Below are 18,531 nucleotides of genomic sequence, written 5' to 3' on the forward strand. Positions count from 1 at the left end.
TAACTTGGTCTTTAGTTGGCTAATTTCGAATAATAAGAATCATAACAATAACAACAACAACAACAACAATAATAGCCGGCCGGGGTGGCCGAGCGGTTCTAGGCGCTTCAGTCCGGAACCACGCGGCAGCTAAGGTCGTAGGTTCGAATCTTGCCTCGGGCACGGATGTGTGTGATGTCCTTAGGTTAGTAAGGTTTAAGTAGTTCGAAGTTCTAGGAGACTGATGACCTTAGAAGTTAAGTCCCATAGTGCTCAGAGCCATTTGAATTTTTTTTTCCTTTGAACTTTTTCGATGTACTCAGTCAGTCCTATCTGGTAAGGATCCCACACCGAGCAACAGTATTCTAAAAGAGGATGGACAAGCGTAGTGTAGGCTGTCTCCTTAGTAGGTCTGTTGCATTTTCTAAGTGTCCTGTCAGTGAAACGCAGTCTTTAGTTAGCCTTCCCCACAACATTTTCTGTGTTCCTTCCATTTATATTGTTCGTAATCGTAATCCTAGGTATTTACTTGAATTTACGGTTTTTAGATTAGACTGATTTATCGTGTAACCGAAGTTTAACCCGTTCCTTTTAGCACTCATGTGGATGACCTCACACTTTTCGTAATTTAAGGTCAACTGCCACTCTTCGCACCATTAAGATATTTCTTCTATCTCGTTTTGCAGTTTGTTTTGATCTTCTGATGACTTTATTAGTCGACAAACGACAGCGCCATCTACAAATTGTCTCCCAAATCGTTTATATAGACAAGGAACAGCAAAGTGCCTATAACACTACCTTGGGGAACGCCAGAAATCACTTCTGTTTTACTCTATGACTTTCCGTCAATTACAACGAACTGTGACCTCTCTGACAGGAAATCACAGATCCAGTCACATAACTGAGACGATATTCCAAAAGCACGCAATTTCACTACGAGTCACTAGTTTAGTACAGTGTCAAAAGCCATCCGGAAATCCAGAAATACGGAGTCGATCTGAAATCCCTTGTCAATAGCACTCAGCACTTCATGTGAATAAAGAGCTAGTAGTGTTTCACAAGAACGATGTTTTCTAAACCCATGTTGACTGTGTGTCAATAGAACGTTTTCTTCAAGGTATTTCATTATGTTCGAACACAATATATGCTCTAAAATCCTTCTGCATATTGACGTTAACGATATGGGCCTGTAATTTAGTGGATTACTCCTACTACCTTTCTTGAATATTGGTGTGACCTGTGCAGCTTTCCAGTCTTTGGGTACGGATCTTTCGTCGAGCGAACGGTTGTATATGATTGTTAAGTGTGGAGCTAATGCATCAGCATACTCCGAAAGGAACCTAACTGGTATACAGTCTGGACCAGAAGACGATTTATCAAGTGATTTGAGCTGCTTCACTACTCCGAGGATATTTATTTCTACGTTACTCATGTTGGCAGCTGTTCTCGATTCGAGTTCTGGAATATTTACTTCGTCTTCTTTTGTGAAGGCATTTCGGAAGGCTGTGTTTAGTTAATCTGTTTTGGCAGCACTGTCTTCGATAGTATCTCCATTGTTATCGTGCAGAGAAGGCATTGATTGTTTCTTGCCGCTAACATGCTTCACATACGACCAGAATCTCTTTGGATTTTCTGCCAGGTTTCGAGGCAAAGTTTCGTTGTGGAAACTGTTATAACCGTCTCGCATTGAAGTCCGCGCTAAATTTCGAGCTTCTGTAAAAGGTCGCCAATCTTGGGGATTTTGCGTCTGTTTAAATTTGTTTCGTTGTTTCTGCAACAGTGTTCAAACGCGTTTTGTGTACCAAGGAGGATCATCTGCGTCGTTTGCTAGTTTATTTCGTATAAATCTCTCAATCGCTGCCGATAATATTTCTTTGAATTTAATCCACATCTGGTCTACACTTATATTATGAATTAGGAATGAGTGGGGATAGACTCTCAGGAAGGAGTCAAGAGAATCTTTATCTGCATTTTTGAATAGGTATATTTTTCGCTTATTTTCCGAAGATTTGGGGATTACAATATTCAATCTTGCTACGATATCCCCGTGTTCACTAATCCCTGAATCGCTTTTGATGCTCGTTGTTAACTCAGGATTTTTTGTTGCTAAGAGGTCAAGTGTGTTTTCGCAACCGTTTGCTATTCGCGTGAGCTCATGAAATACTTGCTCGAGATAGTTTTCAGAGAATGCGTTTAGCACAATTTCAGATGATATTTTATGCGTACCTCCGGAATTAAGCATGTATTTTCGCCAACAGATCGAGGGTAAATTAAAGTCACCACCAACTATTATCATATGATTCGAGTACGTGTTTGAAATCAAACTCAAGTTTTCTATGAACCTTTCAGCAACTGTATCATCTGAATTCAGAGGTCGGTAAAAGGATCCTATTATTGTTTTATTCCTGTTGCCAGTAATGACCTCTGCCCATACCAACTCACGGGAAGTATCTATTTCAATTTCGCTACAAGTTAAACTACTTCTGACAGCAACAAACACGCCTCCACCAACCGTGTTTAGCCTGTCATTTCGGAACACCGTTAGGTTCTTCACAAAAATTTCGGCTGAACTTATATCCGACTTTAGCCATTTTTCACTGCCTATAACGATTTGAGCATCAGTGCTTTCTATTAGCGCTTGGAGCTCTGGTACTTTCCCAACACAGCTACGACAATGTACAACTGTTATACCAATGGTTCCTGTATCTAGGTTTTTCCTGTGTTCAGCCTGCACCCTTTGTGACTGAAGCCCTTCTTGTGTTTTCCCGAGACCCTCTAACCTAAAAAAACCGCCCAATCCACGCCACACAGCCCCTGCTACCCGTGTAGCTGCCACCTGACCTATTCAGTGGAACTCGAAACCCAACCACCCTTTGGTGCAAGTAGAGGAATCTGCAGCCTACACGGCCACAGAACCGTCTGAGCCTCTGATTCAGACCCTCCACTCGGCTCTGTACCAGAGGTCCGCAATCGGTCCTGACGACTATGCTGCAAATGGTCAGCTCTCCTTTCATCTTGCAAACAAGACTGGAGGCCTTTACCACTTCTGTTAGCCGCTCTAAACCAGAGAGACTCTCTTCTGATCCAAAGCGACACACATGATTGGTACCGACATGAGCCACCACCTGCAGTTGGCTGCACCCTGTGCTCTTCATGGTATCCAGGAGGACCCTTTCCACGTCTGGAATGACTCCTCCCGGTATGCACACGGAGTGCACATTGGACTTATTACCCTTCTTGTCAGCCAAGTCCCTAAGGGGCTCCATAACGCGCCTAACGTTGGAGCTCCCAACTACCAATAATCCCACCCTCTGCGATTGGCCGGATCTTGCAGGCTGAGTGGTTTCCTCTGAAACAGGACAGGCGACAGCATTTGGATCAGCGACAGTGTCAGCCACAGACAGCACCTGGAACCTGTTTGTCAGACAAACCGGGGAGGCCTTATGTGCGGCCGCCTGGGAAGTCTTTCGCCACCTGCTTCGCCCGGGGGCGTCCTCCCACTCGACCACAGGTGAGGGGTCAGCCTCAGTGCGAGCAGTAACTGGGTTAGCCACCGGTGAGGATCGATCGGAGGACACTGACGTGCTGGACTTGCGTTGGATCCCCACGGCCGGCCCACAACAGTGGTCCCACCCATTGCATCCTCAAGCTGTGTAACCGAAGCCATCACAGCCTGAAGCTGAGAGCGAAGTGTCACCAACTCGTCTCGCATCCGCACACAACAATCGCAGTCCCTGTCCATATTAAAGACCGTGGAAAACTAAACTATGCAGATAAACGGACTATCAGCACGTGCTGTGCACTCCATTGTAGAACCTGACGAAAAACCACGATCTCTGTCTAGTAATAGACAGATATTCAAAAACCTAACTACCGAAGCACTCAGGTGAAACTAAATAATTTGACCTTGATTTGGAACTTGTAATATGTCACAAAATCGGTTTACTTTCTGACGCAAACGAAAACCCGAGGACTGTGGCTATTAGGTGTTAAATTTACACGCAGAAACTCAAGAAACTAAACTATTAAAGCACACAGATGATATAATAAAAATTCGCTCCTGGTTAGGAACTCGTAAATGACAAATGCGGTTACATATCTGTTGCTGCGTCTGTTGCGGTCGGCTACTGCTGCCTGACTGATAGTTGTCGCTTCTGGTTGGACAAGGCGATAGTGACGGGACAGCGAGAACACGTGCGTTGCACTCGATCGGTAAATGGTTTGTGGGGCTCCTACGTGGCCCTCTTCCCAGTATACGACGACTGCACCGCTCAACTCGCAGCACGTCATGGAAGAAACGTGGCGGAGACGCGCTAACGGCTACATCATCTGCACGCTCTCTGCCGGACTAATAAAATGTCTTTGTGATTCCGTCTACTTTTTTTTCCTTTTTCTCTGATCAATCGCATGTTTTAATCATGGTCACACTTGTCGATATCCTTATTGCTTTTAATACATCAAAACGTAAATAGTGTGCTTATTGTAATAACTGATTTTTATGTATTCTCGAGAAATAAATTATTAATAAAGTCTAAGTTGAACGGCCTTACTAACTAATAAATTTTAGCCTGACTGCAAAGCATTTAAACACAGCCCAGTCACATTAATATGACAACCGCCTCTGTTCGACATCAACGTGCAGGAACCACTCACAGTCGGCAGGAGGTAGTACCAGCAGTGTAGGGTATATAAAGCGAGTCGGATGGAATGGGGAAACAATGCTATTGTATCTAGTACCCAGGAGATAACCAATGTGGAAAAGTCAGATATCACACATTTATTCATAGTCTGACAACTGAGTCAGTCTCAAGAACATGACGTAACTTCGTAACAATAGAAGCGTGGTTTATGTACAATGTAGAATCACCAGAAATAGACTGCACAACATACGCCTTCTCCTTGCCTTAAAGTTAACTAAAAGAACACTCTTCTGAAAAGTAACTTGTCAATTTCGTTCCACAACTCGGCGGTATTAGTCCCTTTGGAATATACAGTTAAGTATTATTACTGAGAAGGAAGCGAAATCTTCGAAGTCTGACACAAAGTTAAAGTTGTGCGGAGCAAGCAATGAAATGAAACTTTCTGGGAAATTAAAACTGTGTGGTGGACCGAGACTCGAACTCGGGCCTTCCTCTTCGCGGGCAAATGGTCCACCGACTGAGCTACACAAGCACGACTCACGAAGACTGAAACTTAGTGTGTATTTGAACTTACGCATCGAAGTTTAAAGTTTACTTTGGCGCCAGTTGTAAGTTGGCGGTTAATGTGGTCTCTGGTAGGGCTCTCGGTGGTGCAGACGTCTCGTTCACTCCCTCGTTCATTTTCCATTGTGTATCGACCGCCGAGTCGAGATGGTGATAAAACTGCAATAAAAGGAATTTACCCTTATCCGTCCAACAGGTGCACTTCTGACCCCAAGTGACTTACGGGTCTTGCATTACATCATTGGTCTCTAAGGAGGTCTAACCTCATGATCGTTTTGTGGGTTTCTGTAACAGACTCCGTCTAACAAGGAAACGTCACCAACTTGACCACATACCTTAAAAAGAAAGAAGCACTTTTGCAAGATATCAGCAGTCTACCCCGCTTGAAAATTTGGAGCATAATTCTGGTAGTACGCAGTTACACCTCCTGAAAGTACAACTTTCAACTTTCGAGCGCACCAGACGTTTGCCGCTCGCCCCAACCCCCTACAGCCACCTGATGCTCAAGCGTGAAGTACCATACAATAGCGTGAGTAAGTTTATGAATTATTGTTTTCACATTGTTAACATGCTCTGTTCACGTGTCAAATGGCGCAGTTTCTAATCTGTAGCTTGTGCCAAAGTTTAAATGAATGAAACTGATTAGTGTGTCACTAAATAAGAAGCTGTGGTGCTTTATTTTCTTTGAAATTCAAAGTAAGCATTGTTAACGCGGAGTACATTTGCAACAGATACGCTGTTCTTCAACGAGATTGGCACGATCAAATTGAAAATACAAATTATTTCTTTTCATAATAATTATGCAGTCAGCCAGGCTAATCCAGTTTGATTTTGAGGTCTGTATCTAGTTGTAAAATTTTAATACAAGAATCTCGAGAAAATGATTTTGAACATACACAAGGTGATTCAGCTGCACCTAGCAGTTCGTTAAATGCAACCCGCAAGACGTCTGTATCAGGACCGGAATCCACACAGGTAGCAGCCATGTAATCGATTTAAACTTCTGTGGTGTCACCGCCAGACACCACACTTGCTAGGTGGTAGCCTTTAAATCGGCCGCGGTCCGGTAGTATACGTCGGACCCGCGTGTTGCCACTATCAGTGATTGCAGACCGAGCGCCGCCACACGGCAGGTCTAGAGAGACTTCCTAGCAGTCGCCCCAGTTGTACAGCCAACTTTGCTAGCGATGGCTCACTGACTTCTACGCTCTCATTTGCCGAGACGATAGTTAGCATAGCTTTCAGCTACGTTATTTGTTACGATCTAGCAAGGCGCCAGTATCCGTACTATTGATATTGTGAATCATGGACCATAAAGAGCGACGTTCTCCATTAATGGATTAAAGTTAAGTATTCCACCAGCTACGTCCGTTTTTCTCAATTCTAATTCCCTTGCCATGTTCCAGACCTCACGCCAGCCTGAATGAGCTAAATCGCGTGCATTTCGGCCTCCTTTAGAACCAAGTTGTTGGCTCTCCTGCCAACCACAACAACTTCTCTCTCAGATCTTTCGGCGACTGTTATCAACCGGAATCATACTGTAAAAAAATGAGAGGACTGATCATGAATTACATGGTAATTTTGAACCAAAATATTCTTTACGTCTCCCATACTTATCCAAATGTCTCCTATCTTTCTTTGTGTAATTAGCGGTGTAGTTATACACGTTTTGCATGACTCTGTAACCTTCGTTTATAATACTTACTCTTTGTAAGGATGTTCGCTTATAAAGTTTGTTTCGCCATCAGAAACAACGATATTAACAGGAGATAACAATTTTGTGGTATATAGCATCTGAACCATTTACGAAAGATTAACAAGACCTCCCCATCGCACCCCCCTCAGATTTAGTTGGCACAGTGGACAGGCCTTGGAAAAACTGAACACAGATCAATCGAAAAAACAGGAAGAAGATGTGTGGAACTATGAAAAAAAAAAAAAGCAAAATGTACGAACTGAGTAGTCCGTGCGCAAGATAGGCAACATCAAGGAGAGTATATGCACAGCAGCGCCGTGGTCCCGTGGTTAGCGTGAGCAGCTGCGGAACGAAAGGTCTTAGGTTCAAGTCTTCCTTTCAGTGAAAAGTTTACTTTCTTTATTTTCGCACCGTTCGTTCATTGGCGTCAATGTTCACTGTAATTAGTTTAGTGTCTGTGTTTTGCCTCGTTAGCAGGATTACTCTCTTCCGTGCGCTGTAGTCGACTGACGTCGTGTGTTTCGATGTTTGTTTAGGTGTAGTGTCTCCATACAACGGCGCAGTTACATCGCATCGGACGGACGGACGGACAGATGATAATTGTCTGAAAATAAAAATTTAAACTTTTCACTCAATGGAAGACTTGAACCAAGGACCTCTCACTCCACAGGTGCTCACGCTAACCACGGGACCACGGCGCTCCTGAGCTTACACTCTCCTTGATGTTGCCTATCTTGCACATGGACTATTCAGTTTGTATATTTTGCTTATTTTTTTCATAGTTCCACACAACTTCTTCCTGTTTTCTCGGTTGATCTGTGTTCAGTTTTTCAATGCCTATCCACTGTGCCAACTTATAACTAAATCTGAGAGGGGTGCGATGGAGAGGTTCCCTTGAAAGTACTATGAATGGAATAAACTTACAGTGACATCCAAAACCTGTATGACTACACCGCGCTTATTACTCAAATAAAGATCGGGAGGCACTTGGATAAATATGGCAGAAGTACGGTGTATCTTGGTCCAAAAATACTGTGTAACTCATAGCCAAGTCTTGTTCTTTACGGTATGATTAAGTTTGCTTACAGTTACTCAAAGCTCAGAGAGGGCACTCCTATCGATTACGTAACTGTCGCCTGTGTGGATACCCTTTCTGCTGGAGATATATTGCGGGTTGCATGGATACTCTACCTGTTACAGATATAGTGCGGGTTGCATATATCGAATCGATAGGGGCAGCTGAATACATGATGTTGATATACTACATGCTCATGTTACTTACAATCTTTGGCGTAGAATAACGCGTTCTTGAACAAAATTTTAAAGCCCCTTGGGCAAACGTGGCCTCCTCTCTCCGCCCCTTCTCTTTCTTCGCCTTCAACACCCTGCGAATAGGTGTCTGGTTGTCACTCCGTTACGCAGTACTTCGCTCCCGGGCATTTGGCGGCTGCTGTGACGCGGAGCGTGTTACGAACAACTGCTGCGCGCAGAAGTTCAAACGCTGCTCTTTCAGAAGACCATAATTCCGTACTATCAGAATTATGGTCCAAATTTTCACCCTGTATTAGCTGGGTCTGAGATCTAACAAGTGTGCTTTTTTCTCGTTAAAATATCAGGTGAAGTTTCCTTGTAAGTTCCTTCCCTTCCAACACGTCCGGGTGAATTGCGATGTCGCTAGCAATAGCAGTGAATGAAGAACTCCGGACTCCATGGCATGGAACGAACTGGACTATCATCTGGATATTTGTCGTGCGTTCTGTGCATAGTTCATTGTACATTTATGAAATGTAAATGAAAATTTTGATGAGAAACGCATTTGTAAAAAGTGCCTCAGGGTTGCATGTGCACTGTGCGTGCATGTAAAATCGTAAAGTTCTTCTGAAAATAAAATTTTTGGAGTCCTAAACATTTGCTGGTTAGAAAGTCACCGACACAAGTAGAACTTCAGGCGTGCCGCAGGGTGGCGGCGTTTGCGTCCTTCTTCTCCGTGTTTTATATTAATAACCTGGCCAACAATATTAACAACAATCTCAAGCTTTCCACAGATCTATAATCAAGTGCAATCTGTAAAATGCCCAAGATATATTCTGTCAGATCTGGATAAAATTTTAAAGTGGTGCAAAGACTGGCAACTTCTACAACTACGATTACATGGTTACTCTGCAATTCATAATCAAGCGGCTGCAGAGGCTCCACTGAATCACCTTCAAACTATCCGTGCGAGATCTGATCTCTTATTTTATTGTGATGGTCATTTTTCCCTATGTAGAGGCGCAACAACGAAATATTTTCACTCCCTAAGGAGAAAGTTGGTTAAAATTTCTTGAGTAGATCCTGCTGCAACGCAAAATGCCTTTGTTGTAACGTTTGCCTCCCCAACTCGCGTATCGTATCCGTGGCGCTTTCTCACCTATTTCCTGTTAATACAAAATGAACTGCCCTTCTTTGAACTTAATGAATGTCCTCCATCAGTCCTAAATGATGCAGATCCCACGCTGCACATCAATACTTGAGAAGAGGGCGGACAAGCGTAGTGTGACCAGTTTCTTTAGTGGACCCGCTGCATTTTGAAAGTATTCTGCCAATAAATCATAGTCTTTCGTTCGCTTTCCTCACAAAATTATCTATGTTATCATCCCAATTTAAGTTATTCCTGACTGATATCCCCTACGTAGCTGAATTTACAGCCTTTAAATTCGTGTGATTTATCGCGTAACCGAAATTTAGCGGATTTCTTTTAGTACTCATGTGGATGACTTCACAACTTTTGTTATTTAAAATCACTCGTCACTTTTTACACCATACAGACATTTCGTCTAAGTCATTTTGCAGTTGGTCTTGATCGTATGATGACTTTAAAAAACGGTAAACGACAGCATCATCTGCAAGCAGTCTAAGAGCGCTGCTCAGATTGTCTCCTAAATCGTTAATGTTGATCAAGAAAGGCAGAGGACTTAGAACACTTCCTTGGGAAACGCCAGATATTACTTCTGTTTTGATCGATGACTTTCCACCAGTTACTACGAACTGTGAATTTTCTGACAGGTAATCACGGGTCCAGTCGTACAGCTGAGGCGGTACTCCGTCGACATGCAATTTGATTGGAAGCTGCCTGTGAAGAACAGTGTCAAAGGTCTTCAACATAACTAAAACTATGGAATCATTTTGACATCCCTTATCGGAGCATTCGTTAATTCGTAGGAAGAAAGAGCTAGTTATGTTTCACAAGAACGATATTTTTTGAATCCGGGTTGGCTATTTCTAAATTAATCTTTTTTTTTTTCAAGGTAATTCATAACGTTCAAACACAGTATGTGTTCCAAAATACTATTTCAGATCGACATTTGTGATATTGGTCTGTAATTGAGCGGATCAGTCGTACAGTCTTTCCTTTCTTGGGTACTGGTGTGACTTCAAGTATCCAGTCTAAAAGCACCGATTTTGACGAGCGAGAGGTTGTACATGATTATTAGGTATGGAGCTATTGTATCAGCATACTATGAAAGGAACCTCAATGCTATATAATCTGGACCGGAGGCCTTTACCTTATTAAGTGATTTAAGCAATTTCGCTACACCGAGGATATCTACTTCTAAGTTATTCATGCTGGCAGATGTTCTTGATTCGATTTCTGGAATATTTACTTCTTCTTCTTCTTCTTCTTCTTCTTCTTCTTCTTTGGTGGAGAATTTCGTAGAACCGTGTTCAGTAACTCTGGTTTAGTGGTTTAGTAGCACTGTCGTCAGTAACTTTACCACTATTATCACGTTGTGAAGGTATTGATTCAGTCTTGCCACTGGTGTACTTTCCATACGAAAGAGTTTCGGCGTGGAAACTTAACATACTTTAAATGTTCAAAATTATAAAATTGTGCATTTGACAAAATGAAGAAACATAGTATCCTATGACTACAATATCTCTGAGTCACAATGGTAATCTGTCAACTCATTTAAATATCTTGGTGTAACAGTTTGTAGAGATATAAAATGGAATGATCACATAGGCTGAGTCGTAGGTAAAGCAGGTGGTAGACTTCGGTTCATTGGCAGCATATTGGCCAAAAAACAATGAGGCTGCTTACAGGTCACTTGTACGTTTTATCTTAGAATATTGCTTTAGTGTGAGTGACCCATACGAAACAGGACCAACAGACAATATTGGACGTAAGCAAAGAACAACAGCACTTATGGACACAAGCCTGTCTGACTTACGGAAGTGCGTCATACAAATCTTGAAAAACCCGAATTGACAGACTCTTGAACGTAGACACAGATTATCCTGATAAAGCCTGCTTAAAAATTTAAAAGAACCGTTACTAAATGAAAAATCTAGAGATATTTTGGGGTCCCCTAACTGACACTCCCATAAGGCCGGTGAAGACAAAATTAGACCAATCAGATTGTGCAGTGACCCTTTTAAGCAGTCATTCTCCCCGCACCTGAGACCGGTTTGGAATGATAAGAAACCCTAACATGTGGTACCATGTTAAATACCCACTGCCATGCACTTCACGGAGGTCTGCAGAGTCCAATGTACATGTAGATGTGTTAAAATTTACTGCAGGTGTCTGTTTTCATTCATGTAGTAGATATAGTTTCCTGAAACACGTATCGAATACATCCAATGGATTATGTAAATGAAGGCTGCGACAGTTAAATGAAAAAAATATATAATTTGCTTTAGTTACAAAAATTTATTATATCTATTATGTGTTTCGATGGTTAATCATCATCATCAGGTGAAAGGTGTCTTCTCCATGGTTGTTAGTAAAAAGCACTGGTGAATTTGATTTTGTGCAGTGGCATGTAAGACAGCCAAAAGGTTAAGTTGAGATTTGGACTATAATGGATGAATCAACCACAGAACTTACAGATATAATATAGCAAATGGTTCGAAGATGTTAAAAATACCAACAGATGAAGTGAAGCAGTATTTGTGCCGCAGACTACCGCTGAAAATCTCAGTTGCTTCCCAACGATTTTATACGATTTTGATATTATATAGCAAAGATGTGTAACTAAGAGTGTTTTATGGTACATATATTTCGTAATAGTAGGAAGTGACAAATACTCTTTGCGTGGAAAATGGTTACGGATAAATAAAAAAACAATTATTTACTTCGTAAATTTTGAATTGCTTAAACTAAAACTCTCTCTCTCTCCCCATAGGGTGAGATCTGAGAGAAAGGAATTAGAGTTTTACCACGAACGAAACAAAACTTATTCGAATCTGCGGAAAAAATTAATATTTGGATCAACAGTTGTAAAACTCTCAAACCCCACCCTATGGAGAGAGAGGGAGAGTTTTAGTCTTAGCTATTCAAAATTGGTGCTACAGACGAATGCTGAAGATTAGATGGGTAGATCACATAACTAATGAGGAAGTATTGAATAGGATTGGGGAGAAGAGAAGTTTGTGGCACAACTTGACCAGAAGAAGGGACCGGTTGGTAGGACATGTTCTGAGGCATCAAGGGATCACATATTTAGCATTGGAGGGCAGCGTGGAGGGTAAAAATCGTAGAGGAAGACCAAGAGATGAATACACTAAGCAGATTCAGAAGGATGTAGATTGCAGTAGGTACTGGGAGATGAAGAAACTTGCACAGGATAGGGTTGCATGGAGAGCTGCATCAAACCAGTGTCAGGACTGAAGACCACAACAACAACAACAACAACAACAACAACAACATTCAAAATTTACGAAGTAAATAAGTATTTTTTATTCATCCGTAACCATTTTCTACGCAAAAATGAGAAAATGGATTTTCTTGAATTACAACGCCAACTACCAAGAATCAAAACAAATGTTAAAGACAAAATTTATGTAGTTTTTTATGTAGAATCTGATTGTGCAATAAAAAATGGGGGTTCCCTTTTGAAATTTTAAAGTTCCTTGGGGGGGGGGGGGCTAATTTAGGCACCAGCAGATGTCCCCCTCGAAAATAACCAACTTCGCATTCTACAGATTTTTCATGCGAAGCTTATTTTTCGAGTTATATTGGTTTGTCAACTTAAAATTTACACCCTATATATTAAGAGAGATTTCAGGATCGGGTAAGGAAACGTGATAAAAAGGATGTGGAGGGTGTAAAAGTGTAGTGTTTGGTGAATGTAGTGCTAGAGGTGCGGCAGAGTACCAGGATCATTGAGCAGGGGGGAAACTAGGGGGTGGGTAGTGTCGAGTTTATGGGTAATGTAGTATATGCGGAGGTGTTCAAGATGAAAAAAAAATGGCTCTTAGCACTATGGGACTTAACATCTGAGGTCATCATTCTCCTAGAACTTAGATCTACTTAAACCTAACTAACCTAAGGGCATCACACACACCGATGCCCGAGGCAGAATTCCGACCTGCGACCGTAGCGGTCACGCGGTTCCAGACTGTAGCGCCTAGAACCGCTCGGCCACATCGGCCGGCCACGGTGAAAGAGTAGGCTTGGGAATTTTATAAGTTGGCAGAGGATGTGAGTGGGGAAGGGTCACTCAAGGGCAATATAAAAGGAGGGGGCAGCGGAAGTCCATGTCATAGTGGCATAGCAGAGAAGTGTCACATCTGTGTAGAATATATGCGGTTGATATATTTTTTGTTATTTTACTGTTTTCAGTATTTTCTTTTCTTTCTCATTTCTTGTGAACACCGACGCATGTTTTTGAAGCAGCCTGTGTATTGTGCGAGGAGGTGCTAGCTGAGCTGGGAGGGGTGTGCCGTGTTGCAGACATCCGGCGGACGGAGCACGTGCGCGGCCGGACCATCAACCTGACGCTGTCGGCGCGCGGGCAGGCGGCGCTGCGCCGGCTGGGCCTGGAGCGCGCCCTCGTGGCCGAGCACGGCGTGGCGCTGCGAGGCCGCATGCTGCACCACGCCACCGGCGTCCTCACCGCCGTGCCCTACGACCCCGTCGACAACCAGGCGCGTCCACATCACTCTAAGTCACCGCACGCCCCACCTCTCCCCGTCCTCTGCAAGCCTCTTCACGTGGAGGCCGGCTGCTTATCCACACACATCACTCTACGTAATCTACGCACATCAACGAAAGTTTCTGATAACCTCTGTATTTCGAAATTCGTGGCCCAGACAACAAATAGTAGCTGTGATGCATCCCTATTTGCAATGTGGCCAGATCACAAAATCAAAGAAACAAATACATTCACAGGGGGGAAAAAATCGCAGCACCGAGGCGAAATTGTGCGACACAGACGAAAGTTGCTTGGTGTGTTTCTGCATCTGAGAGGTGCTGTCTCTTCAAATCTCGTGCCAGTCGCATAAGAATGTCGCTAATAAAGACACTATGAGAATGCAAATCGCTTTTGCTTTAAATACACACTGTAACAGTCCAGAGCGTTAGTTACCTTTGAGATCGGACGCGGTGAGTTGGTGTTAGTCAAAAATGCCTATAAGGCGACAAAGACGCCATTATCGACACCTCACTGAATTTCAGCGAGGGCCTGTAATGGGACTACGAGAAGCTGCAACCTCCTTCTGCGATATTGCAGAAAGATTTAGCAGGAATATGTTGTTGTTGTTGTTGTTGTTGTGGTCTTCAGTCCTGAGACTGGTTTGATGCAGCTCTCCATGCTACTCTATCCTGTGCAAGCTTCTCCATCTCCCAGTACTTACTGCAACCTACATCCTTCTAAATCTACTTAGTGTATTCATCTCTTGGTCTCCGTCTATGATTCTTACCCCCCACACTGCCCTCCAATACTAAATTGAGGGTCTCTTGATGCTTCAGAACATGTCCTACCAACCAACACCTTCTTCTAGTCAAGTTGTACCACAAATTCATCTTCTCCCCAATTGTACTTGGTACCTCCTCATTAGTTATGTGATCTACTCATCTAATCTTCAGCATTCTTCTGTAGCACCCCATTTCGAAAGCTTCTATTCTCTTCTTTTCTAAACATTTATCATCCATGTTTCACTTCCATACATGGCTACACTCCATACAAATACTTTCAGAAAATGCTTCCTGACATGTAAATCTGTACTCAATGTTAACAAATTTCTCTTCTTCAGAAACGCTTTCCTTTCCATTGCCAGTGTATTTTTTTATATTATCTCTAGTTCAACCATCATCAGTTATTTTGCTCCACAAATAGCAAAACTCCTTTACTGCTTTAAGTGTCTCATTTCCTAATCTAATTCCCTCAGCATCACCCGATTTAATTCGACTACATTCCATTATCATCGTTTTGCTTTTGTTCATGTTCATCTTATATCCTCCTTTCAAGACACTGTCCATTCCGTTCAACTGCTCTTCCAAGTCTTTTGCTGTCTCTGACAGAATTACAATGTCACCGGTGAACCTCAAAGTTAGCAGGAATATAGGCACTATATATGATTGCCGGCAGCGATGGCCACGAGAATGTTCGGTCACAAAAAGTCGGGCTGTAGACAGCAACGTGGCACTACCGAGAGGGAAGAACATCGTGTTCGGCTTTTGGCGCTGGCGTGTCGTACTGCGTCGCAGCAGTAATTTGAGCAGTAGTTGACACCGCGGTGACACAACGAATTGTTACAAAACAGTTACCTCAAGGACAGCTCCGAACCAGACGATCTGTACCATACATTCCACTGACACCAAACGATCACCATTTGCGACTTCAGTGGTGTCAGGCGAGAGCATATTGGAGGGGAGGGAGGAGGTCTGTTGTGTTTTCTGATGAAACCTAGTTCTCCCTCGGTTCCTCTGTTGTTAGTTAGTAAGAGGCAAGTTGAGGGTCTGCAACGAATTTGCCTGTGTGCTAGACACACTGGACCTACACCTGCAGTTATAGTCTGGAGTCCGATTTCGTTTGACACCAGGAGCACTCTCGTGGTTATCCCACTCGTTCTGTCTCGCAAATTTGTGCATCAGTCTGCTGATTCGACATGTTGTGCTGCCATTCATGAACAGCATTCCAAGGAGTGTTTTCGAAGAGGATGACGCTCCTCCACATACCGCTGTTGTAACCCGACGCACTCTACAAAGTATCGAAATGTTATGTTAGACTTCTCGAGCACCATATCTGTCTCCAGTGAGCACATATGGTACATCATCGAACAACAACTTCAGCATCATCCACACACGGAGTTAATTGTCCCTATATTGATCGACTAACAGCAACATGCCCGGAACTCCATCCCATCCCAGCGTGCTCATCTGCTAGCTCGCATTCAATATTCTGATGGTTACGCCGGTTGTTAATATACCTGCATTTCACATTTGCAAAGGCTTATCTCGCACTTACTAATAATCTGTGATCTTGCAATGTTAATCACTTAATATGTTACCTAGATAAAACTATTCACGACATTTTATTACTCTGCATTTATAACTTTTTGTCTTGCGATTTTTTTCGTCGTTCTATTTGAATACCCCAAAATCGCCTTTTTCCCAAAGGGCGGAGCGGGGGTGGGAGGGGTATCCACTGCACTCCTGAGAAATGTCAGTACGTGGAGGAACGTGCCTTTGCTCGGATGCAAGTTGGAATCCATCGTATCACACCATCGATGATATCATCAAGCCAGCCTGGTAGAAATGTCCCACTTTTCAATGGCGAGTCTTGGAAAGTCGGGAACATTACCTTGTTGTCAATGTCCGAAAACAACTCATTTTAGTCGATCCCTTACATGTTTCATTGGGTTCAAGTCCGTAGAAAGCGCAAGCCACCCTATTCTGATGATTCTACCATGCTGAAGGGACATGTTCACGAGAACAGCACAACACGCAAGTTATCATCCATCAAGATGAAATTGTACAAAAGCGTTGGCGTTACGGTCCCAGTATTCGTCGTAAAATCTCTCCCCTGTAAGGTAATACAGTGAGATTACCCTCAGCAACCAGGGGATGTGTACGGTGGCTCCATATAATGTCAGACTTAGAATTAGATGTAATACAGTGAGATTACCCTCAGCAACCAGGGGATGTGTACGGTGGCTCCATATAATTCCAGACTTAGAATTAGATAACAGCCACGTCTGCAGTTATATAAGAAACAATGTTTTCTCATTGGCTCAAATGGCTCTGAGCACTATGGGACTTAACATCTGAGGTCATCAGTCCCCTAGAAGTGAGAACTACTTAAACCTAACTAACTTAAGGACGTCACACACATCCATGCCTGAGGCAGGACTCGAACCTGCGACCGTAGCGGTCGCGCGGTTCCAGACTGGAGCGCCTAGAACCGCTCTGCCACACCGGCCGGCAATGTTTTCTCATTCAGCAGTAAACAAAAATACCGTGAAGGTCACTTGCAACAGCAACCGGAAAGTCGATAGTTTTACATATTGACAATGTGGCCACAAACCCCGAAAAATTTTATTGACTGTTCACGATATCATACTCACATATACGAGTACTCCCTCAGAACATTGTAATATAATTTAGACTATTCCTTTAGAAAGTTATGTTTCCTTGCTGCTGATAAAATATGTAAACTGCATTCAGCAAGTAAAATGTAGAGCATGTTTTGCATGTAGTCTTATCGAAATCAATGACACAAACAATAACTTTTAGTTGCAGAGTCAATTCTAATGCTGCACCCGACATTTAATATTTGAAAAGAAATACTAGTGTCTTGAAATCATGAACGAGGAATGAAACCAGTTTCACTATCGACAGCATACATCACTCTCTATAAGTCTGAAAAGTATAAACTAAACACATCTATTTCCCCTGTGCGACGAAATATTTCCAAATTAATATATACCTTTGAATACGTGCTAAAGCTTCCAGCAGTTCGTCGCGTCCAACTTACTGCGCTGCTGGGTGTTTACCTCGTGGCTGGACCACCTTGCGCTGTTCAAATAACTTTCGGGAATGCAGCTGGGTGACGTCGTCGACAACAGGCGATATTTCGACAAGGCATAGCTGCAGCACGTAAGCTGTGCAAGGGAACTTAAAATCTCGGTTTTCAGAGAAACTCCAGAAGATCTCTCTCTCTCTCTCTCTCTCCACACACACACACACACACACACACACACACACACACACACACACACACACACACACTGTACCCACCAGCGCCATCACAACAAATCAAAGATTGCCGACGTCAGAAGCTATCGATAGTGAAAATAATAATCAACGGGTGAAATAGCATTAACTATGTCCCTCTGTTTTTTGACAAGGGTTGTAATTTAATTACAACAGCTACGCTTTCTCAATAGCTGGAGGTGCATGCCACAATCTGTGTGTTATATTGCATAAGATAACCGGTGTCAAGACTTTTCTGCAATGGCGGATTTACTGAGCTGTTGCAAGCGTGAGTGCCGCTTATGCTTAGTACACCGGTCCTCTAGAGTCCTGATAGTCTGACCAATGTATGAAGTACGACATGCCACAACTGCAAGGGCTACGGTAGACACCTGCCCTACGCAAACCAAGATCATCCTTTACGGAACCTAAAAGAACCCTGATCTTACTGGTCGTAAAACACACTTCACATCATATTTCCGCAAAATACGACCAATCCTGTTTGAAATGTTCCACGCGTAAGGCAAAAAGGCTGTAAACTTTAGTGTCACCTCGGTATTATCATTCAGCCGGTGCACAGTTGATCGATAGTACTTCGCACGTAGGATCTGTCTTTCACTATAACCATTCTGGCGAAATACGACTTCGAGACGGGCTACTTCTGCTGAGGAACTCTCAGTGTCCGGGACTAC

At 43.0% G+C, this 18,531-nt stretch overlaps 1 protein-coding gene across 1 annotated transcript in view; it reads left to right on the top strand.

Annotated features, from left to right (window-relative positions):
* The window catches only part of LOC126267271 (kynurenine 3-monooxygenase-like), a 169,268-nt gene that overhangs the window by 57,997 nt on the left and 92,740 nt on the right, over positions 1 to 18,531 (top strand). The window contains exon 3 of the mRNA XM_049972336.1: positions 13,598 to 13,791. Within this exon, the coding sequence (XP_049828293.1) occupies positions 13,598 to 13,791 (194 nt within the window). The remainder of the gene's footprint in view (positions 1 to 13,597; positions 13,792 to 18,531) is intronic.

The sequence above is a fragment of the Schistocerca gregaria genome, chromosome 4 (assembly GCF_023897955.1).
Source record: "Schistocerca gregaria isolate iqSchGreg1 chromosome 4, iqSchGreg1.2, whole genome shotgun sequence".
NCBI lineage: Eukaryota > Metazoa > Arthropoda > Insecta > Orthoptera > Acrididae > Schistocerca > Schistocerca gregaria.